General features: G+C 33.9%; 1 protein-coding gene across 1 annotated transcript in view; it reads right to left on the reverse strand.

Annotated features, from left to right (window-relative positions):
• Positions 1–7,825: 7,825 nt before the first annotated feature.
• The window catches only part of LOC143085639 (periodic tryptophan protein 2 homolog), a 41,219-nt gene continuing 24,600 nt past the window's right edge, over positions 7,826–24,444 (reverse strand). Inside the window, exons 5-19 of the mRNA XM_076262114.1 lie at positions 24,284–24,427; positions 22,208–22,343; positions 21,576–21,687; positions 21,224–21,287; positions 20,122–20,277; positions 19,548–19,755; positions 17,525–17,673; positions 16,288–16,435; positions 15,375–15,525; positions 13,252–13,432; positions 12,172–12,319; positions 11,125–11,299; positions 9,505–9,723; positions 8,367–8,592; positions 7,826–8,034 (exon numbers count right to left, since the gene is read on the reverse strand). Coding sequence (XP_076118229.1) covers positions 7,839–8,034; positions 8,367–8,592; positions 9,505–9,723; positions 11,125–11,299; positions 12,172–12,319; positions 13,252–13,432; positions 15,375–15,525; positions 16,288–16,435; positions 17,525–17,673; positions 19,548–19,755; positions 20,122–20,277; positions 21,224–21,287; positions 21,576–21,687; positions 22,208–22,343; positions 24,284–24,427 — 2,413 coding nt within the window. The 3' untranslated portion in view covers positions 7,826–7,838. The remainder of the gene's footprint in view (positions 8,035–8,366; positions 8,593–9,504; positions 9,724–11,124; positions 11,300–12,171; positions 12,320–13,251; positions 13,433–15,374; positions 15,526–16,287; positions 16,436–17,524; positions 17,674–19,547; positions 19,756–20,121; positions 20,278–21,223; positions 21,288–21,575; positions 21,688–22,207; positions 22,344–24,283; positions 24,428–24,444) is intronic.

Raw genomic sequence — 24,444 nt, forward strand, 5'->3', positions numbered from 1 at the left:
TGAACACAATTGAAAATCCGTTTCTTAAAGGTGCAACGTACAACAAACGTATTAAAAGCGAATAAGTAACGAATAGGTAACGAATAGGTAACAGGGTATTAACCGAGCGCTGGAACGGGTACACGCACGCTAATATGGTCATTTCATCTCTAATTACACATTGTTAGCACCAGAGACATGAACACTAGTGAAAATCCTTTTCTAAAAGGTGCAACGTACAACAAACGTATTTAAAGCGAATAAGTAACGAATAGGTAATGAATAGGTAACAGGGTATTAACCGAGCGCTGGAACGGGTACATATGCGCTAATAGGGTCATTTCATCTCTAAGAACACATTGTTACCACCAGAGACATGAACACAATTGAAAATCCTTTTCTTAAAGGTACAACGTACAACAAACGTATTATCAGTGAATAGGTAACGAATAGGTAACGAATAGGTAACAGGGTATTAACCGAGCGCTGAAACGGGTACATGCACGCTAATAGGGTCATTTCATCTCTAATTACACATTGTTACCACCAGAGACATGAACACAATTGAAAATCCTTTTCTAAAAGGTGCAACGTACAACAAACGTATTATAAGTGAATAGGTAACGAATAGGTAACGAATATGTAACAGGGTATTAAACGAGCGCTGGAACGGGTACACGCGCGCTAATAGGATCATTTCATCTCTAAGAAGACATTGTTACCACCAGAGACACGAACACAATTAAAAAAAAACGATTAATTTCAAGATGCAACGTATACCCTGCGCATTAAAAGCGAATAAGGAACGAATAAGTAACCGGGTATTATCCGAGCGCTGGAACGGGTAATATGCGCTAATAGGGGTATTTCATCTATAAGAACACATTATTACCACAAGAGATATGAACACAATTGAAAATCCGTTTCTTAAAGGTGCAACGTACAACAAACGTATTAAAAGCGAATAAGTAACGAATAGGTAACGAATAGGTAACAGGGTATTAACCGAGCGCTGGAACGGGTACTTGCACGCTAATAGGGTCATTTCATCTCTAATTACACATTGTTACCACCGGAGACATGAACACTAGTGAAAATCCTTTTCTAAAAGGTGCAACGTACAACAAACGTATTATAAGTGAATAGGTAACGAATAGGTAACGAATAGGTAACAGGGTATTAACCGAGCTCTGGAACGGGTACCTGCGCTCTAATAGGGTCATTTCTTCTCTAAGAACACATTGTTACCACCAGAGACATGAACACAATTAAAAAACGATTTATTTCAAGGTGCAACGTATACTTACTACGCGCATAAAAAGCGAATAAGGAACGAATAAGTAACAGGGTATTATCCGAGCGCTGGAACGGGTACATACGCGCTAATAGGGATATTTCATCTATAAGAACACATTATTACCACCAGAGATATGAAGACAATTGAAAATCCTTTTCTAAAAGGTGCAACGTACAACAAACGTATTAAAAGCGAATAAGTAACGAATATTTAACAGGGTATTATCCGAGCGCTGGAACGGGTACATATGCGCTTATAGAGTTATATCACCTCTAAGAACCCAAATCTACCACCAGAGACAACAAAACAATTGAAAATCATGTTTTAAAAGGTGCAACATATGATACATGTATTATAAGCGAATTATAAGCGAGTGATGGAACGAATTAAACAAGGTAATAGCATGCTCCGAAACGATGAACACCCTGCTAACATGTTTAACCCCACCACATTATGTTAGTATGTGCCTGTCCCTAGACAAGAGCCTGAAATTAAGTAGTTATCGTTTGTTTTTGTGTTACATATTTGTTTTCCGTTTATTTTTTTGTATATGAAATACGGCCGTTAATTTTGTTGTTTGAATTGTTTGAAATTGTCATATCTGGGCCTTTTATAGGTGACTACACGGTTTGGGCTATGCTCATTGTTGAAGGCCGTACATTGACCTATAGTTGATAGTTTCTGTGTCATTTTGGTCTATAGTGGGTTATTGTCTCATTGGCAATCATACCACATCTTTTTTTATGCAAGCGCTAACACGGTGATTTCATCCCTTCGAACCAAGATCCATCTTCAAACATACGGACATAAAGCAGTTAAAAGGTAGAACGTATAAAAATCAAATAAGGAACAAATGAGTACCGAACATAAAGTAAAAGGATCGGTTGAGCACAAACACATATAAATAGGTCATAAAAAGATCATTTTACCTCAACAAATTTAGAACTATTACCAGATATAAGAGTATAAACAACAAGAAGTAATTGTAACAGGATGCTGTTACGAAGTCTCCCAAATAAAGCTCCCATAACTCGCTATTCATATGGTCCCATGTTCATTTGATTTGATTTTTTGTCCCATACAAGAATATATATGGCTTACTGGTGGGGATCTCCACCAATTACAAGTATTCAAACAGGAGGGGATGGTGGTGACCCCCAGGGACTTTACCTACATTTCATTTTATTTGTTTTATTGTCCACTAAAAGAAAATATATGGTTTAGGGGTGGGGATGTTGACCGTTTACAAGTTTTCAAACAAGAGGGGATGGGATGACCCCCTCAGGACTTCCTTTTTATTTCATTTTATTTGTTTTATTGTCCCCTACAAGAACATTTATGGTTTAGGGGTGGGGATCTGGACCATTTACAAGATAATAGTACATTCTCAAATTGAACGGGGTGGGGTTGACCCCAAGGAACTTCCATTTAATTTCATTTGATTAGTTTTATTGTCCCTTACAAGAATATATATAGTTTAGGGGTGGGGATGTTGACCGTTTATAAGTTTTCAAACAAGAAGGGGTGGGGTGACCCCCTAGGGACTTTCCTTTTATTTCATTTCATTTGTTTTATTGTCCTCTACAAGACAATATATGGTTTAGGGGTGGGGATCTGGACCATTTACAAGATAATAGTACATTCTCAAATTGAACGGGGTAGGGGTGACCCCCAGGAACTTCCATTTAATTTCATTTGATTAGTTTTATTGTCCCTTACAAGAATATATATAGTTTAGGGGTGGGGATGTTGACCGTTTATAAGTTTTCAAACAAGAAAGGGTGGGGTGACCCCCTAGGGACTTTCCTTTTATTTCATTTCATTTGTTTTATTGTCCCCTACAAGACAATATATGGTTTAGGGGTGGGGATCTGAACCGTTTACAAGATAATAGTACATTCTCAAATTGAACGGGGTGGGGGTGACCCCCAGGAACTTTTATTTAATTTCATTTGATTAGTTTTATTGTCCCATACAAGAATATATATGGTTTAGGGGTGGGGATCTGGACCGTTTACAAGTTAAAAGCATATTCTCGAATTGAAGGGGGTAGGGTTGACCCCCAGGGACTCCCCTATATTTCATATAATTTGTTTTATTGTCCTTTAATCATTTCTGAAGACTGCATGTATCTATCACTTACAGTTTTCAAGTTATATTCATTTGAAAATTTTAGAAAATAAAATCCCATAGGGTTCTATAGTAAACCCCTCCCTTCTTTCTGCCCCCCAAAATACCCCTTAATAGACCCCAATGAACAAATGAACGATTGATGGCTCACCTAGACATATTAGTCTAACATTTCATGAAACCCTAAGTAAATCTGACAAGTAGTTTTGGAGAAATGCTGAGGACAAGTTCATTTTTAAAGTGGCGGAAGAAGAAGAGGAAGAAGAGGAAGAAGAGGAAGAAGAAGAATAATAAAAATTAAAAACCAATTGTTCAGAGAACAATTGAAGGTCTTTCCACCAGTTAATATATATTTTGATATTAAAATATTAAAATCAGTCTAAAATGTCAGTTCATATGGCTTTATGATGTATAGATATGAATTTAAAGCAAAAGTGAAAATCTAGAACGTCAAATTAACCTATGACCTTGACCTCAATTTGAAGCTCACAAACTGAGGATATCAAATCAAAAGACCCTAGGTCTCTAATACGTATGGTTAATAAGTTATATCACTTTACACATAATTTTAGATATGATAGGGGCAAAAACTCCCATTCATTGTCTACGCACCCTTTCAACTAAAATTATTAAGTTACGACATGTCGCAACTAACAATTTAGTCAAAATAATTTGTCGATATCTTATACGGTTTCTGGAAATGAGTGGAAATAAGCCTAATTCAAAAATTAGAATATGACCTTGACCTTTGACCTTGACCTAATTTACATTTTTTTGGACCAAGGACCTCAAATCAAAAGATCCTAGGTCTCTATCACTTATGGTGTTCCAGTTTAAAATACATTTCAAAATTTCAAATACAAAAAGGGAAATAACTCTCATATGGAGCGTTGATATTGCTTCGGTCGAAATTGGACAAATCATGCGAAGGATATAACGAGCAATTTTATAAAATAAATTTGTCGTAATCTCTTACGGTTGCGAAGGAGTCGTGATCACAAGGAAAACAGTGTTTGGGGAGATAACTCCTACAAAGAAAAGTATTCGGTTACGCAGGGTAAATTTCAAAAGCGCATAAACTGTTCGATATCATATACCAAATATCTAAGCGACATATTGCGAAACAAATATTTATCACAAGAACAAAATTAGGCGAAAGAAGAAAAAAATAATCAGAAGAAAAACAATAGGTCTTTCCACAGAAAAGTGGAAAGACCTAATAATAAGAACTGAGCAAAAACAATAAGTCTCCAAACTTTGTTCGAATAGGTATTAACGAATAGGGAATAGGGAATAGGTAACGAATAGGTAACGAATAGGGAATCGGGAATAGGTAACGAATAGGTAACGAATAGGGAATAGGGAATAGGTAACGAATAGGTAACGAATAGGGAATAGGGAATAGGTAACGAATAGGTAACGAATAGGGAATAGGGAATAGGGAACGAATAGGGAATAGGGAATAGGTAACGAATAGGTAACGAATAGGGAATCGGGAATAGGTAACGAATAGGTAACGAATAGGGAATAGGGAATAGGTAACGAATAGGTAACGAATAGGGAATAGGGAATAGGTAACGAATAGGTAACGAATAGGGAATAGGGAATAGGTAACGAATAGGGAACGAATAGGGAATAGGGAATAGGTAACGAATAGGTAACGAATAGGGAATAGGGAATAGGTAACGAATAGGTAACGAATAGGGAATAGGGAATAGGTAACGAATAGGGAATAGGGAATAGGTAACCAACTTGACGTCCATCACCGTATCACACCTGCAGTTACTAACAAATAGTGCGGATTAAGTAATTCCATTTCATTTCAAGTATCATCAATCCTACCTCAAAGGGTGACTGGAGAATAGAAATTTGGTCACAACAGGTCATCTTTCGACCGGCAGTAAAACCCTTGTCAAAGTGAGGCGTCCGTTTGGCTTTGAAGGATGTATCAAATACGCAGCCACGACCAGTCAAAATACAGATGTTAGATCCGCTGCCTCGTGTAGAAAACCCTTGCAAAAACTGATTCTCTGTTTAAAAGGCTAAATTTCTGTCCCTATCCAATATACTCTCATTTTCTCGTGGCATTCCAAATTTCCTCGACCTGCAACCGAGATGACCTCTTTTACCGGACCTAATCAAAATTGCTTTATTACTTGGTTTAGATTAAAAAATATATATATTGTTTACTTGTGGACAGTTGTCTCATTGGCAATCATACCACATCTTCTTTTTTTATAATTATTCTGCACAGTTCTCATAAAAAATAATTTAATATTAAATTTGTAAATAATTGTGAGAGTTATACATTCTTTACAGTCACTTCCATATTATCAGAAATGTATAACCTTACTCTTCTTTATAGAGTTGCACACCATTATTCTCTATTTATTATATATTTTGGTCAGCTTTCTTTAATCTAAAAACTGCTGCGTGATGACAATTGTCGAGAAAAAAAAATCAGAACATTTTTCGACCTATTTTCGTATTCAACCGGATGTGACGTACCATGATTTGGTGGTATTACACCTAAAACGTTTTTGACGGTTGTCTTATTAAAGACACAGGAAATTTGTATATATATATATAGTTTGCTACCTCGGGGAAATCAGATATTAACATGTAATGCACTTTTCTCTAATAAATCTTTATTTCAGTTATTTTTATTAATTCAATGTATTTAGACATTTAAAAATATAATAAATCAACGATCTTACACTCATGTAGACTTTGCTTTGTTTTTGGTTATATTTAGTAATATTTTGACATTTGAAACTGAAATAAATAAATGAAAATACAATAATATGTATATGAAAAGTTTTAAAGTTGCCATATAGTAGAAAAATCTTCTAATGGTATGTTCTGACACCACTCTCCCAGCTTAGGTGGAGGGTTTAGTGCTCAATACCATATATTCTCAGTGTGTCTGTCCTAACCAATACCAATCACTTGCTATTAATGTTGTGCCCTTACACCATTCTCCCAGGTTGATTACTTTCTGTGTGCCTGTCCTAACCAGGTACTTGTTATTTATGTTGTGTACTAACTCCTCTCTCACAATAAAGGGTGGGTTGAGTGCTCAAAGCCATATTTTATCTGTGTTCCTGTCCTAAACAACCATATGTCAATGTTATGCTCTTACACAACTCTCACGGGTAATGGGCGGTTGAGTGCTCAAAACCATATACATGTATTCTCTGTGTTCCTGTCCTAAACAATAATATGCAAATAATGTTTTGCTCTTACACAACTCTCACGGATAAGGGGTGGTTGAGTACTCTAAACCCTATATTCTCTGTGTTCCTGTCCTAGACAATCATATGTCGATGATGTTGTGCTCTTACACTTCTCACTCACTGGTTAGGGGGGGTTGAGTGCTCAAAGCCATATTTTATCTGTGTTTCTGTCCTTAACAATCATATGTCGATGATGTTGTGCTCTTACACCTCTCACTCACAGGTTAGGGGGTGGTTGAGTGCTCAAAACCATACAAATGTATATTCTCTGTGTTCCTGTCCTAAACAATCATATGTCAATGATGTTTTGCTCTTATACAACTCTCACAGGTAAGGGGGTGGTTGAGTGCTCAAAACCATATATTCTCTGTGTTCCTGTCCTAAACAATCATATGTCAATGATGTTTGCTCTTACACAACTCTCACAAGTTACATGTAATTGGGAGGTTGAGTGCTCAAAACCATAAAAGCATGCTTGTGAGTTTGATTGTGCCAAATACCAAATTGAAGTGTCAATAAAAAGTGAAAATGACACAACTTAAATTCAAATTAGATCTGTGTTGTGTCACAATGGTAGTCCCGAGTAATATTAGCTTTCTGTATAACATGTTAAAGTTTCATAACATTTGATTGAGGCAAGCTATAGATAGGAGTGCTTTCCATTTGTAAAGGGAAATAACTCCAGAATAGTGAAGGTAACACCAACAAAATTCAATCTTGCTCTGTGTTTGATGTTAATAAGCATTGTGTATAAGTCTCATAATATTTGGTTGAGGCAAGCTAAAATTAGAGTGCAGAAACAATTCAGCAATTTATCTGTCAGATCAGTGAAAGGGACACCACTCAAATTCATACGGGATCAGTGTTTGCTGGCAATTTCAGTAAATGGTCCATTTTTGAAGGGACATACATGTAACTTGTTCCCTTTAAAATCTTGTGAGATTTGTTTATGCATGTTGTTACTAGAGATTGCTTGAGCTTTGAGTGTGTAAAACAGAATTTTTTACAATTTTTCATTTGTAAATGGCCATGGCAAAGGCAAGATCTGTAAAACTGACACAACCCAGTTTGGAAATTGATCTTGTGTTTGGTTGTAATAAGCAATGTGTCTTATTTAAAATAGGACTGAAGAAATTCCCAGCTTATGTTTGGAGGCATACCTCACATAATATAAACACACAAATTTATGTTTTCATTTATTCAGTATCCATGAAATTTGACATAAAATTTTCATCTTCTGATGATGCATCTCCAACTTCCTTTAAACCTTCACCATCATTTGACCCTGAAGCTTCACTATCAGATTCATTGTCATCTTCATCATCTGTGTGTTTTCTTTTAGATTTTGACAATGCTATTATATAGTCCATACTGTATCTATTATGATCACATCTGAAAAAAGAATGGTCACATTCAAATTTATTACAGTCACTGTCTGTTAGATGAAAATGTCAAAGGAATGTTAATTTATTTCTTTTTCAAAATTAACATTACAAGTTAATTGCATAACCTGTATTTTTGTGCATCCAGAGCTCTAGACCACTCTGAAAACTATACTATATTATAGTTATGACATATAAAGTGAAATGGTCAAATTGTCAGTAACACTATCATGACTATATTGCATTATTAGTAAATAAATATTTATAAAATTTTATTTAAATTTCTTCTTTACCAGTAATCAATGACAGAAGCCATCTCCTAAGCCATTTAAAAATACTTACAATTTTCCAATGTCATCATATTTTCTAGTTATATTTTTCTGCATTGATCTAAGTGTCGTCATAATTTTCTGTGACCTTTGTTTTAGTTTAGGTCCATGACACATTAGAAGTTTATTTGTCCATTTGAGATAGAATTGTATATGTGCTGATGATTCTATTCCTGATGCCAGATAATTTAACAGTTTATCTACATATATTTCTGGGAGATTCTCACTAATAACATCAACTGAAAACAAAAATAAAGTTTAGTTAATAACATAAAATAGTTTTTTAATACAATTTTATAAATTAGATGACATGTAGGAGCAAAAACCTGACCATGAAGTCATGTTGAAAAGCTGTACGGTGACCTAAAGCTGCCTAAACCAATGGCATTTGGATTTTGGTTGATATTTGCATTATTAAGAATCATATAATATCTTAGTACTTTACATTGAAATTGGATAAGCAAACGATGTGCTAGATCCCTTTTCTGTTTATAGATAAATCAAATGATGATGTTCAGTTCCCTAGTTATGATTTTTGATGTTGAGGAATTTTGTGTTTAAAGCATATATTTTTAACACAAATATTCAACCAAAATTAGCATCTTAACAAGAATGTGTCCTAAATATACAGATGCCCCATTCTGCTATCATTTTCTATGTTCAGTGGACCGTGAAAATGGGGTTAATTCTCTAATTTTGCATTAAAATTAGAAAGCTCATATCATAAGGAACATGTGTACTAAGTTGCAAGTTGATTGGACTGCAACTTCATCAAAACAAAATCTACCTTGACCAAAAACTTTAACCTAAAGCGGGACAGACGAACAGACGAACAAACGATCAAATGGATGAACAGACGTACAGACCAGAAAACTTAATGCCCATTAATGGGGCATATAAATAAAAATGAATCGAAAGTGCAAGACAAATTAAAATACTTCTCATACTTGATGTGGTCTTAATTCAGTACTCTTTGTGTTGCTAAGTCTGTAGCTTTCTGTTTACTGTTGTTTGTCTTTAGGTAATTTTTCATTTTTTGCCATGGCACTGTCAGTTTGTATTCAACTTATCAGTTTTATAATCCCTTTGTTATATGTCACCTCTCTATTTTTGAACTCCTTAAAGTTTGACTGAAATCTTATTGTACTTACTGTCAGAATATGGTATAGATTCTAATACTTCTTGAATTAATTTGCTTTCATTCAGTCTAAAGCTAAGTATAAGTGCTGTGGAGTATTCTTTTTCAAAGAGCTTCTTCCTCACATTCACAGGTGTAATTTCTATTTCAAGGTCATAGGGGTCAAACACCAGGTTCTGGTCTAATGAGTATATTAGCATTCCTTCTGTTGTAGTTGCTGCCCATGATCTTCCTAATAATAAAAATGTAAATAGTCCTTTTCAAATAATTAAATTATTTATGAACTGTTTATAACTCCTTGTTACATCTTCTAAAATAAAAACCCAAACAGAATGAGGTATTTTGTTCTTACTCTACATTACTCATAAAAAAAATAATGTGCAATATGTTATAAAGCATAAAAATTGTGAAATAAAGAAATTTGGGACATAAAACTAATCAGAGATACCTGGATCAAAATTTGTATGCCAAACATGTGTTATGGTGTGAGCCAAGGCTCCAGGTTGAAGACCATACTTTGACCTATAATGGTTTAATTTTACAAATTGTGACTTGGATGGAGAGTTGTCCCATTGGCACTCATACCACATCTTCTTATATTTACTTATATATTAAACTCATCAGTGATGCTCATATTAATGTTGAAAATGCTTAACACAGAACAAAGTAAAAAGTAATTGAGGACCCAAAATTCAGAGAGCATCAAATCATTCTTTGAACATTTATACTAGTTATAATATGTGATTGGTATTTTCATGTGTCCTATATTGAGAGGTTTCGCTGAATACATCAAATCATTCTTTGAACATTTATATATGTGATTGGTACTTTCATGTGTCCTATATTGAAATTCCAAATTCTTTTCTGAATCTACATAACCACAGTTATAAGCACATGAACATTCAATCCAGAATGTGGCTCAGCACATGGAAAAAAAGACACCTAACCCTAAAGTTTTAACTGAATAAAACTATTTTTGCATTTTTTTTTCTTTTTTCCTCTTATTTTTTACACTGACTAAAGACTTTCAAAAACTAAATAAATGTGATACATGCCCATGAAAGGTTTGATATAGTGAAAAAAAGTAGCTTTAGGCTTTTCCATAGTAGAAAATGTAGCCCTATTTTCAGGTAATTGTAAAAATTCTACCTGTTTAAAAATTAGATCAATTAAGTGTTATGATTTGACCTAAACTTTTAATCTATATAAAGACATGTAAGAACATGCATATCTTTTTCTTCTTCTTTGCTATTGGAAAGTTGTCTCATATACACATACCCTATACCTTCCTATAGCTATATAAAGAATAATTATCATGTAAACATGAAATCATAACATTGCCTTGTAAAAAAATATCCGACCAAGTTTCCCAGAACATTCAAAGGGAAACAACTCATTTGATTTTTTTTTTAATTAGGTAAGCAAAATCATTGTAATAATGCTTTCTCTTTTACCATGTTTACCACATAAACTTTTATACAACAAGAAAGCTTTTTGTCCTGATTATAAACAGATAAAGACATACAGATAAAATGACCCAGAATTATCTTTAACTAACATATTATCAAATGAATTTATGGCATGTTTTGCCAATGATAAATTCAATAGATAAAATGACATTGTGATATGTTACCTGTAGGTGAGAACCTTATACATGACACTCTCACTTCTGGTTTCCAGTGTCGAGAACTCATGTCCCCTTTCTTGACCCCTGGTAAACTGAGGGATTGACCTTGTTCATCACCCTCTCCTTGATCTACCAATGACAAACTTCCCCACTCTGTCATTTTCTTTTTATCTAAAAATTCCTGAAATGATAAACAAAAATCTGTATTATTTCAGAAATGGAACTGAGTTAACCAAATATATTTAGCATTATTATGGATTCATTGTAATTTGTTGGAAGCCAACTTTTATGGATTTGTTGGTAATAGGTCAAAAACAACAAAATTAAATTTTTCCACAAAGTAAACATTTTCTATAGAATTTTATCTTAACTTTGGCAAACCCACAACTATATACACGAAAAGAAAAGTTTTCCTAAATCCATGAAAATTGGTATCCAGTAAAACAAAACAAATCAACTGATTCTAATTTTAAGGATATGATACTTTAGACTAAATCTTTTTCTGCATGAAGATTTATAAAGTCTATCTTCAGTAGTAAGTCCCCTTGAAGTCAAGCAATATGTTCGTTTTAAAAAGGAATGTCATAGATTTTAAAAGGACAAATGGGGAATGTGTTCATTGGACACAGATGATGACCCCACTTTCATGCGCTATAAAGGGGCATATTTTCCATAACTCTACAATTAATAGTATAAGTGACACCACAAAAATTTAAACTTGATCTGTGTTTTATGGTTATAAACATTGTGTATAAGTATCAAAAATTTGATTGAGGCAAACTAAAGTTAGAGACTGGAAACAAAAAATTCAGTATTTTTTCCATTTGTAAAGAGGCATAACTCTAGTAATAGTGATTCAAAGTTGACCTGTATTTTGTGGTAATAAGTTTTGTGTATAAGTGTCATAACATTTGATTGAGGAAAACTAAAGTTGGAGAACAGAAACAATATCGAGGGTACTTATAACGTACAGAAGGGCAGGGAAAAAATGTAATGACCTCTGTGCTAAGTCAGAGTCATTAAAATATTCTTATATTCTAATTTATGGCCTACCTCCATCCCATCAAAAGACATGTTACAGGAGATCTCAAACTTTTTCATCAGTATCTGATCCTGGATGGAGTATATACACACATTCTTTGACCGACCAGCAGCAAGTAGACATTTACCATCAGCAGAATAACATATTGTATTAAAAGCTCTGAAAGAACAATTCGTTAATTGGTAGCGACAGGTTTTCATAATGACATGCATTTTTAATCATCTAATAGTTATGATTCAGTATTTTTGTTTGTACATGTAGCAGTATTTTCATCCATATAAAAAAATGAAGTTTTAAAGATTTTAAAAAGATTAATAGTTTAAAGCAGTAAAATGCTTACCAAGTATATTGGAATATCACTTTACAAACATGATGAAAAATAACAAAACACAATGTGTCAAAAACCAATTGTAAACATATCTTGAACCAATCACAATGTTTTGATGCATGCTTTCAAAAATACCATCCAATCTTTGAATTTGCAGTCTTGTACATTCTAAAGTTAGAAGTCAACACTCATGAAGTTATTTGGGAACATAGAGAAAAGCAGGACAGCTTGCTATGATTCTAAAAATCTATGGGAAAATATCTAATATCAATATTCAATTGCTTTATGTTTGTAAAGGTCCACCTGTATGTAGCAACTAACAAAACATAACTATTAATATTTTGATTGAATTAATTAAATATATAGTTAAAAGGGGGCGGATTGGAGGGGGCCTGATTCGGAAATCCCTATCTTTAAAACATGAAATCCTCAGGTCCCCAATTTAAAAAAAAAATTAAATCACGACATCCAGCCATTCGAAAAAATAATCTTGATGCCGAAATGGATAATCACGAATTCCCAAGCTTAAAAACACCCGATCTTGACGACCCAAAAAAGGTCCTGCCCCTCCCCCTCTTAAAAGCTGCTCTTTTTTTCATGTTGCAATGCAAGCAAATATATTCCAATGGATGAAATCTAAAATTAAAGTAACCTGTTATTTGTTCTATGTTTGAACTGTTCACAATTCACTAGGAAAATTGCCTAATTGACATAATTGGAAAATAGTGTGAATTTGAAATTAAAAAAAAAAAAAAAAACTTACTTCCCAAATGAAGATTTCTTAGCAGTGATCTTATCAATTTCTTTCCTACTGTAACCTAAGTCATGTCTTCCCTCTAAAGAGCCTGTTTGTACTACATTCTGTGTATTCCAGAAAGTTATCTGTGCATCTAACGTTGACACTGCTATCTCCTCTCCGTCAGGTCTGAACACAACAGCTAACACTGGAATAGAGAAATCATATTTGTCAGAACCTAACGTCTGGTAGGTTGTTAAAATCTAACGTCTGGCAGGTTGTTAAAATCTAACGTCTGGCAGGTTGTCAGAATCTAATGTCTGGCAGGTTGTCAGAACCTAATGTCTGGTAGGTTGTCAGAATCTAATGTCTTGCAGGTTCTCAGAATCTAATGTCTGGTAGGTTGTCAGAATCTAATGTCTGGTAGGTTGTCAGAATATAATGTCTGGTAGGTTGTCAGAACCTGATGTCTGGTAGATTGTCAGAATCTAATGTCTGGAAGGTTGTCAGAACCTAATGTCTGGCAGGTTGTCAGAACCTAAAGTCTGGTAGGTTGTCAGAATCTAATGTCTGGCAGGTTCTCAGAATCTACTGTCTGGTCGGTTGTCAGAACCTAATGTCTTGTACGTTGTCAGAATCTAATGTCTGGTAGGTTGTCAGAACCTGTTGTCCGGTAGGTTGTCAGAATCTAATGTCTGGTAGGTTGTCAGAACCTAATGTCTAGAAGGTTGTTTGAATCTAATGTCTGGCAGGTTGTCAAAACCTAAAGTCTGGTAGGGTGTCAGAATCTAATGTCTAGTAGGTTGTTAGAATCTAATGTCTGGGAGGTTGTCAGAATTTAAAGTCTGGTAGGTTGTTAGTACCATATATCTGGCAGGTTGTCAGAAACTAAAGTCTGGTAGGTGGTCAGAACTAATGTCTAGTAGGTTGCTAGAATCTCAGAATCTAATATCTGGTAGGTTCTCAGAACCTAATGTCTGGAAGGTTATCAGAACCTAATGTCTGGCAGGTTGTCAGAACCTAAATAACATCTGGTAGGTTGTCAGAATCTAATGTCTGATAGGTTGTAAGAATCTAATGTCTGGAAGGTTGTCAGAACCTAAAGTCTGGTAGGGTGTCATAATCTAATGTCTAGTAGGTTGTTAGAATCTAATGTCTGTTAGGTTCTCAGAATCTAATGTCTGGCAGGTTGTCAGAAACTACAGTCTGGTAGGGTGTCAGAATCTAATGTCTGGTAGGTGGTCAGAACCTAATGTCTAGTAGGTTGTTAGAATCTAATGTCTGGCAGGTTGCCAGAACTTAAAGTCTGGTAGGTTGTCAGAACCTTATGTCTAGCAGGTTGTCAGAATCTCAGAATCTAATGTCTGGTAGGTTGTCAGAACCTAATGTCTGGAAGGTTATCAGAACCTAATGTCTGGAAGGTTGTTAGAACCTAACGTCTGGCAGGTTGTCAGAAACTAATGTCTGGTAGGTTGTCAGAACCTAATGTCTGGCAGGTTGTTAGAATCTAATGTCTGGTAGGTTGTTAGAATCTAATGTCTGGCAGGTTGTCAGAATCTAATGTCTGGTAGGTTGTTAGAATCTAATGTCTGGTAGGTTGTCAGAATCTAATGTCTGGCAGGTTGTCAGAATCTAAATTCTGGTAGGTTGTCAGAACCTAATATCTGGTAGGTTGTCAGAATCTAATGTCTGGCAGGTTGTTAGAATCTAATGTCTGGTAAGTTGTTAGAATCTAATGTCTGGCAGGTTGTCAGAATCTAATGTCTGGTAGGTTGTCAGAGCCTAACGTCTGGTTGGTTGTTAAAATCTAATGTCTGGCAGTTTGTCATAAACTAATGTCTGGTAGGTTGTTAGAACCTAATGTCTGGTAGGTTGTTAGAACCTTATGTCTGGCAGGTTGTTAGAATCTAATGTCTGGCTGGTTGTCAGAACCTAATGTCTGGCAGGTTGTCAGAACCTAATGTCTGGTAGGTTGTCAAAATAAGTTTGCTTACAGTATATTTACTAATGAATTATATCCACCTGATCTGTAATTAATATTTACTCATCACTTTTTTCAATGTCTAATAAACCTGGCTTCAATTCTGCAGTACATCATCAAATATTGTTGCAGAAAGTCATCTCTTTAAATTATAATTTTGCATTCTTACCATCTGAATTGACAATAATATTTTCCTTTGCTCCTTTATTCTCAAATACATCCCATAGTTTGACTGACTTATCCCATGATCCACTAGCTAATAATGATTGCTTTGGACTGAAGCTAAGGGAGCTAACTGGCCCTTCATGTCCTGCAAGCACCTGTTAACAAAACATTAAAGACAGATATTTGTTTAGTGCAAATGATAAAAAATTAGATTTTTTGTTATCATTATAGATACCTGATTGTTCAGTTATTGCAACAGATCTGTTTAATTTAAATTAAATAAATTAAGAAAATTGTCTAAAAATAGAACCAATAAATACTGCTGTTTCATTAATATTTGTTGATTTAATTTCAACTATCACCAACAATGGGGAAAAATATTTTCTTGAAATGTATCACCTGATTTTCAAAAATCTTTTGATGGTTAAATTTTAAAAGGTTTCCACTTTGATATTTTAAAGATTCAATCAACCAAAACCTATATCTTCTCTGTTTGAAAAACTATTTTTAGAGTCAGTGACTCAGTGTTCTCTCCAGGGCCTTTTAGCATCATGGTAATGTGATGCTATCTGAATTGAATTTATTATTGATTGTGTTATGAATGTGATGCTATCTGTTTTAGAAACAAAATGGTATTTCAAATTTCCCTGTGAACAGGATGCTTTATGAAATGTCTGGGGAGAACACTGAACTGTGGGTAAATGTTTGACGTGTGTTTCTCACATTATGTTGGTGTATGATCTTGTTTTAGATGTAGATTTTCGTTCTCATTGACAAAAATTCCAATAAGTCGTAAATATATACAAAAGTGATATTTGTCAATTAGCCTAATAAATTGTATCACAAAACTATAGTCTCAAATTATATCTGTTTCATGCCAATTATTTTACCAGGAATATCAATATCTTAATTCTAACCTCCAACAATCTCCCCGTCTGCATTGACCATACAAATATTTCAAACACGTCTAACCCTCCGGCACAAACTATGTCTCCACTGTTGTCTACTGTTATACATGAAAACTGTACAGGTCTAGGTGATGTAAATGTACGGAAATTACGATACCTTAAAAATTAAAAATATTAATATACAGTAAATTACAAAACTAAAGACATTCTCCTTAGTGTAAAACAGTAACTTGATCCTATCTAAATGGAACTTCTTTAAGGTTTATTTTAAATTATAAATTTGATTAATCTGTATGCGAGAAATTACTCAAAAAGTCTGTATGCCTTTATGTTATTTGAAATTTCTCCCGTAAAGACAATTCATACTGTAACAATTCTTTTTTAATTCATACCCTTCCACTGGGTGTCTGAATATTTTTGTTATTTTAGGTAAGTTTGTTGATTGCAGATTAAAAAAAATTTTAAAGCACATTAGTTGTCCAAATAACACCTTCCTCTTTTTGAATACCAGACTTTTAAGATATTTTATTGTTGATATTGTCTGTTAAAATTCACAACTGTTTTATGCTATTTATAGCTTGATATAATGTATGGAAATAAACTCATCATAGATACCAGGACTAAATTCTGTATATATGAAACTTGTCTTTTGTTGAGGACTGTATGTTGACCTCTACATGTGCTTGGTTTTAGTTCTTGGATTGCTGTCACATTGAAATATAGCCTACATTTCCTTTACTCGAAACATAGTCATGAATTTGAAATATGATAACCAAAAATAACATTATAAATCAACTCATCATATATATACAAGGATTAAAATTTGTACGCCAGATAAGCATTTGGTCTGCAAAAGACTCATCAGCAACACTTGAATAAAGAATAGATAAATAGTGTATCTAGAAAATAATTGAATTGTAAAATATCTAAAAATAATTTGTATTACAATGTCACTCTCCTGATGCCATTTTAGTTCCATTTTTTCCTTGCTTCTAAGTTTAATTACTGCTTTGCTGTTGAAGTGAATACAGGGATTATGCCTAATGATTTATAAAGATGTTTCCTTTGTTATCAACTGTCTTGTAAAAAGTCTTATTGCAGGCCTCAATGTGATTTTGAGATGAAGATCAGCAATAAAAGTGCTGATACTTTGCATTTTGTGTATTTTCTTATGCTCATGTACATGATTTGAAGTGATGGATAGATATCCCATATCGTTTTTTAATTATTGTTTTCCTAAAATTACCTGTTGAGATCAAAAGCTCTAACTGTACCATCTAACGATGAAGTTAACACCACCTGTCCATTCTGTGTAAAGATTACTCCCGTCACCCCTCCTAAATGTTCATTAAATGTGACAAAACAGAAACCACTAGAAGTGTTCCATACTTTTACCTGTAAAGTTAAACAAGAAACTGAATATAAAACATTATTATTTGATGAGCTTTTAATGTCATTTTATTTTCAACATATTTTAGGGTTGCTGTCTAATTAAAGAGAATAGAGTGAAAGATGTATCATCAGGCACTGTTAGTAACAGCATATATTTGCCTTTATTGTATTGCTGTTTAATTGAAGTTTGTCACAACCATCATTCTACTCAGGTCAAGCTCATAACTTAAAATATTTGAGATTTATAAAAACCTTTATTGAAAATGCAAAAAGTAAACTTAATTTTTGACACTGAAAAGTTCAGTCTTATCCTCATTCAGACATCAATGGAATGACACAACAGATCAACCTTACAACTTGTATTATGTCTCTGATTATAGGACATAATTTTCCATTTGAGCTTCCTTTCCGTCTACATTAAACTCTATAGCCCTATCAAAATATGTTACAATTTTTTTCTCAAAAATTTTTATGACAAAATAAAATGATTTGTAAACCTTGTATATTTTTTTTCTGAGAGAATAGAAGAGTTATAATAAAATACAATTTTCTGTGATTCTTTATAATTAGTAAGGAAGATAATGTGACTTTTTCTACGTATTTTGGACAAATGTTAAGCGTGTGATCTTTTCAATTACTGTAAATTCAGAAGTCAAAACATGCATACATTTGTAAAACTCAAATCACTGATTAAATGAAATAATGTGACATTTTATTAGTTTCATTGCAAACTATTTTTAAAGGAAAATTACCTCTGCAATTATGAATTTAAGTTTTTATTATTGCAGACCTGATACTGTTGCATTTTATTTGCATTTATAAAAAATCACAACTAGATATCATTGAGATGGGAGCCATCTCTGTGGGCCCCGCTGTGAATAATGTGCATTAAAAAATTGTATCTTTACCATAGGACATGGGTTTGTCAACTGAAATCAAAGTTTTTGACCTTGACCTTTGACCTATGAAGTTGTAAATAAATTATGACACACCCTTTGGTGCTGGTTTATAAACATGTCAAGTATAAACTTTGAAATGATAAAGGTTCTCAAGATATAGAGCGGACACGATCTTTACCATAGGACATGGGGCTGTCAACTGAAACCAAAGTTTTTGACCTTGACCTTTGACCTAGGAAGTTGCACATAAATTATGACACACCCTTTGGTGTTGGTTTATATACATGTCAAGTATAAACTTTGAAATGATAACGGTTCTCAAGATATAGAGCGGACACAATCTTTACCATAGGACATGGGGTTGTCAACTGAAACCAAAGTTTTTGACCTTGAACTTTGCCCTATGCAGTCGTTCATAAATTATGACACACCCTCTGGTGTTGGTTCATATACATGTCAAATATAAACTTTGAAATCATAACGGTTCTCAAGATATAGAGCGGACAAGATCTTCACCACAGGACACAGGGTTGTCAACTGAAACCAAAGTTTTTTGACCTTGACCTTTGACCTAGGAAGTTGTACATACATCATGACACGCCCTCTGGTGGTGGTTAATAAACATGTAAAGTATAAAATATGAAATCATAATGGTTCTCTAGATATGGAGCGGACACAAAGTGTTACGGACGGACGGACGGATGGACGGACGGACAGACTGATCACTATAGGGGACCGCCTTTGGCGGGACCCTAATGATTTCTGAATTAATAGTACTTCCAAGTATGAGCACCCATACCCAAGTCAGGTGACTACATGTGTGTTGTCAAAACAAATATCTATCATATGACCTATCTATTTTAAATTCTTCAGTATCATAATCTATTTAAAAAAAGGAAAAGTCAATCTAGGCTAGACATGTGATCAGAACTTTATTTATTTTCTAGCCTGGTACCAGACTTATCTGTGGATTCCTACCTTAGCATCATCACCACCAGTAACCAGATGTTGTCCATCAGGAGAGTAGGCTAGGCAGGTCATGTTATTGAAATGTCCTTGTTGTTTAAGGACATAGGTCTCACTTTGCCATTCCCACACCAGTAGCTGACCTAGACCTGAACAAGCCAGAGCTATCCAGTCACCTGTGTTGTTAAATCTTACTGATGCTATACTCTGCTCAGATATGCTACAATAATTAAAATTTGTCTTTTAATCAATTCTTAAATGATAAGTTTAGTAACTCATAAAAAAACATACTCTTACTTAAATGAACTCTCATCTAGATGGGTATCTATAGTCACATTCTTCATTTTATAAACACTGCACATCAATATTAAGTGATTCTTTTCACAATTTAAGCATTCTTTGGAATGTCCTTTTATCAATAGTATGCACTTTTTGCCTTGTATTTTTCATATGTAAACCTAAATTTCTATAACATTTTGATAAAAAAAGCAATATAACTATTCTGTGGATAAACTTTACAAATGTAATTTTCTATTTGTGAAATAAACAATGCCTTCTGTTGAAATAAACAATTTTTTCCACTTACTTTAGAGAGTGAATGAGATTAAAGTCTGGCATCTCATGTAAGAAAAAAGAGCCATCTAAGAACCCTGTAACCAGTATATGTGTAGACTTATGGTAATCCACACTGGTAACCCTGGGATACGATGAGCCTTCAGGTCGACAATCTTTGAAGGAATGCCTGCAAATAAAATAAATTAAGTTAAAACAAAAATTAAGTGCTCATAGACAATAACAGTTCCATCTTCAGTGACCTGCAAAATCAAGTTTAAAACTGTTCATTTGGTATACATTTAAAACAAGAATGTGTCCATAGTACATGGATGCGCCACTAACACTATCATTTCTATGTTCAGTGGACCATGAAATTGGGATAAAAACTCTTAATTTTGTATAAAAATTAAAAAGATAATATCACAGGATACATAAGTTATAATTTTTAAGTTAATTAGACTTCTACTCCATCAAATACTACCTTAAAAAAAAACCTGAAGCATAACAGAAGGACAGACAGATGAATAGATGAACAGACGGAAGAATAGATTGAAAAACTGTAATACCCCTATGTGGGGCATAATAAAAAGCTAAATTCATGACAAACATGTGTAAGCGAGACCACAAACCACCTTTAAGCAAAAGTTTAGTCTGATAACGGATGGATAAATTCACAGGCTGAAAAAACTCAATTCCACTCCAATATTTTGGGTGGAGCCTTAAAAGGATAACTGTTTCAATGCCTAGTGTATGCAATTTCTAAGGAACACCTTTAAAACCTTACATGGATGCAGGATTTTTTTTTCTTTTAAAAAACAAAAATAGGCTAATGCAGATCTAAATAAAGTTTAAAGATTTATTAATGCCCATCCTGTGATGATGACCTCAGCAAGTGTGAGTATACATCTCGTGAACTTGGTTTTATCTCACAGACTGACTTGGACAATGAAATAAAATCACCAATTCCAAAACAATTTAAAGCAACAAAATCCAAAAATATCTGACCAGATGAAAAATTTGCTGAATATAAAAGCATTTTAAAGCTGTTAAATAACTTCTCCAATTTATTAAGAAACATCCAGGACACTATCAAACAGGACTGTAATGATTGAGGCATGGACAATATTACTCACTTCGCTAATCTTTTATAGAGGACTTTTCCTTCTGTGTTTTCATCTGTCTTTGATACTGTTTTATCTAAATTTCAATCAATACAATATTACTGAATATGCATCCACCACAATTTCATAAATCTATATCTTATTTTCTAGTAAAAAGGAAAAACTGAGGAAAAAAAACTTTTGACTTTAACAAAAATGTTACAAATGTTCAAGTAAACAACCATGAACAATCAAATTCATTAAAGAAATGAACAAGATCTTTTAAGGAATGTTATGTGTCATAATTCTGAATGTATGCAAACTAAAAATGATTTGAAATAGGAGATATTACATAAATGTTCAATTAACAATAAACCAATCTAACCTTTATTGTCTTCTTGTTCCTCCGTACGTGTAGGTTTATATGGTATGAGTCCATCTAAATCAGTATCACATTCATATACACATAGATGTCCACACTGACTTATACTGTACAGCTTTAGTCAAGAGTTAAGGACTTACTAAACATGCAAACTATTGCCTGAACATCAAAGACAGGGGTTTAAACAATGAAAAATAAGTATCTCCTTTAAGTATGATAGATAACTAATGGAAAAAGATAACTGTTTTGTGTTTTTTATACACTACCAATTCGTTGGAAATTAGAAAATTTCCCTCCTTAAATTGCACTTAATGATCTAATTTCTTTAACTTGCTCTTACTAGACCAGTACCATAATGTCCTACAACAAAGCAGGTATCCTGTCCAAAAAATAAATATATAAATATTCGAGAGTCAAAAGTTGTTACAGTGTAACTTGTCTAATCTGACACACTCGGAGACCAGAAAATAACGTCGGATTAAGCAGGGTGTCGGAATACTTGGGTTTGTTCTGAAAGGATAGGTATATTTTGGGACCATAAAAATGTGTCGGCTAAAGCAGGATGTAGGAATACTCACGTGTCAGATTAGGCAGGTTACACTGTAATATGAAAAAAGTTTATAGACAAAGGATACATCTAAAGAATCGGCCTCAAAGAATGATCCTACTATAGCATCTCTGTGTCCACCCATGGAATAGACTACCAGGTTTTTGAAGTGTTGTGCTCCATACACTCTGGTGTTCATATCTTTAGATCCCACACATAATACCCTGTAGAAAATATAAAAAGTAAAATCAATTGTAATGTTTTTATCTGACATGCAAAAAAATAGATCAGACAGGTGAAGTGCATTTGATTCTATAAAAGTACTCAAGTCAACCTATCTGTATGAAGACCATAATACATATTGAACAAGAATGTGTCCAAAGTACATGGATGCCCCACTCGCACTATCATTTTCCATGTTCAATGGACCATGAAATTGGACAAAAAATATAGTTAGGCATTAAATTAGAAAGATAATATCATAGGGAACATGTCTACTAAGTTTCAAGTTGATTGGACTTCAACTTCATCAAAAACTACCTTGACCAAAAACTTTAACCTGAAACATGCACTTTCATTTTCTATGTTCAGTGGACCGTGAAATTGGGGTCAAAAGTTTAATTTGGCTTTAAAATTAGAAAGATCATATCATAAGGAACATGTGTACTAAGTTTCAAGTTGATTGGACTTCAACTTCATCAAAAACTACCTTGACCAAAAACTTTAACCTGAAGCGGGACAGATGGACGAACGAACGGATGAACGGATGAACAGACGGACGAACGGACGCACAGACCAGAAAACATAATGCCCCTCTACTATCGTAGGTGGGGCATAATAAAAAAAGGCAAGTAAAAATCTGGAATTTTCTAAATGAAACAAAAAGAGATACATCAATAAGAATTCAACTGGATGTCATTTTCTTTATAGTCCTTAGTCTCAACAATATGTAACTGAATTTTCAACACACCAGACTCTTCAACACCAAAATCCTTAATAAACAAAACACAAATAAAGTAGCCATCTGCCTAATACTTGACAGGGGCTCATGATCACTTCTATCAATAATAACAAATGTGAAGCTGTCCATATATTTTTGACTTTGAAGGAAAATTTTAAGACATAACAAGAATGTGTCCACAGTACACGGATGCCCCACTCGCACTATCATTTTCTATGTTTAAAGGACTGTGAAATTGGAATAAATTCTCTAATTTGGCATTAAAATTAGAATGATCTTATCAAAGGGAACATGTATACTAAGTTTCAAGTTGATTGGACTTCTACTTTATCAAAAACTACCTTGACCAAAAACTTTAACCTGAAATTTGCACTATCATTTTCTATGTTCAGTGAACCGTAAAATTGGGGTCAAAACTCTAATTTGGCATTTAAATTAGAAAGATCATATCATAGGGCACATGTATACTAAGTTTCAAGTTGATTGGACTTCAACTTCATCAAAAACTACCTTGACCAAAAACTTTAACCTGAAGCCAAAAACTTTAACCTGAAATTTGCACTATCATTTTCTATGTTCAGTGAACCGTAAAATTGGGGTCAAAACTCTAATTTGGCATTTAAATTAGAAAGATCATATCATAGGGCACATGTATACTAAGTTTCAAGTTGATTGGACTTCAACTTCATCAAAAACTACCTTGACCAAAAACTTTAACCTGAAGCGGGACAGACGGACGGACGGACGGACGGACGGACGGACGAACGAACGGACGCACAGACCAGAAAACATAATGCCCCTCTACTATCGTAGGTGGGGCATAAAAAATCGTTGTGTATGATCAATACTTCAAAAAAAGACTTCAGAAATTCAAAAACTAGTGAACAAACCATATTAACCATGTTAACTACCAATAACTGACTAATTCAGAAAAGAAATCACTCAGGAAAACAAACAGTAACTAGCAGAGAAAAGAAAGAAAACAAAATGAAACTAGTTTCTATAGTACCAAAATATATCCTTTACCTATAAAGCTAATTTTAAAGTGTACCATTTGTCTTTTTGTCCAATTCTATGGTGTTGTTGGTATTTATACACTGCGTCAGATATATTTTATTGCTCTCTTGATATCTCCTTATTTTCTTATACAACTGATAAGCCAAGGTGTTCTAATAAAACAATATACCTGACATTAAAAATTACCTAGAATCAGTAGTCCAATCAATGCAGACTGTCTCATCATACGCTCCATAAAACGTCCTCTGTAAGACAAAAGGATTAAATTCTCTGGTCTTCCCAGGAGCATGGAATAACATGATTTTATCTTCTCTGGTGACAGCAAACTTCCTGTAATATAAACAAAG

The sequence above is a fragment of the Mytilus galloprovincialis genome, chromosome 8 (assembly GCF_965363235.1).
Source record: "Mytilus galloprovincialis chromosome 8, xbMytGall1.hap1.1, whole genome shotgun sequence".
In the NCBI taxonomy this organism is placed as follows: Eukaryota; Metazoa; Mollusca; class Bivalvia; order Mytilida; family Mytilidae; genus Mytilus; species Mytilus galloprovincialis.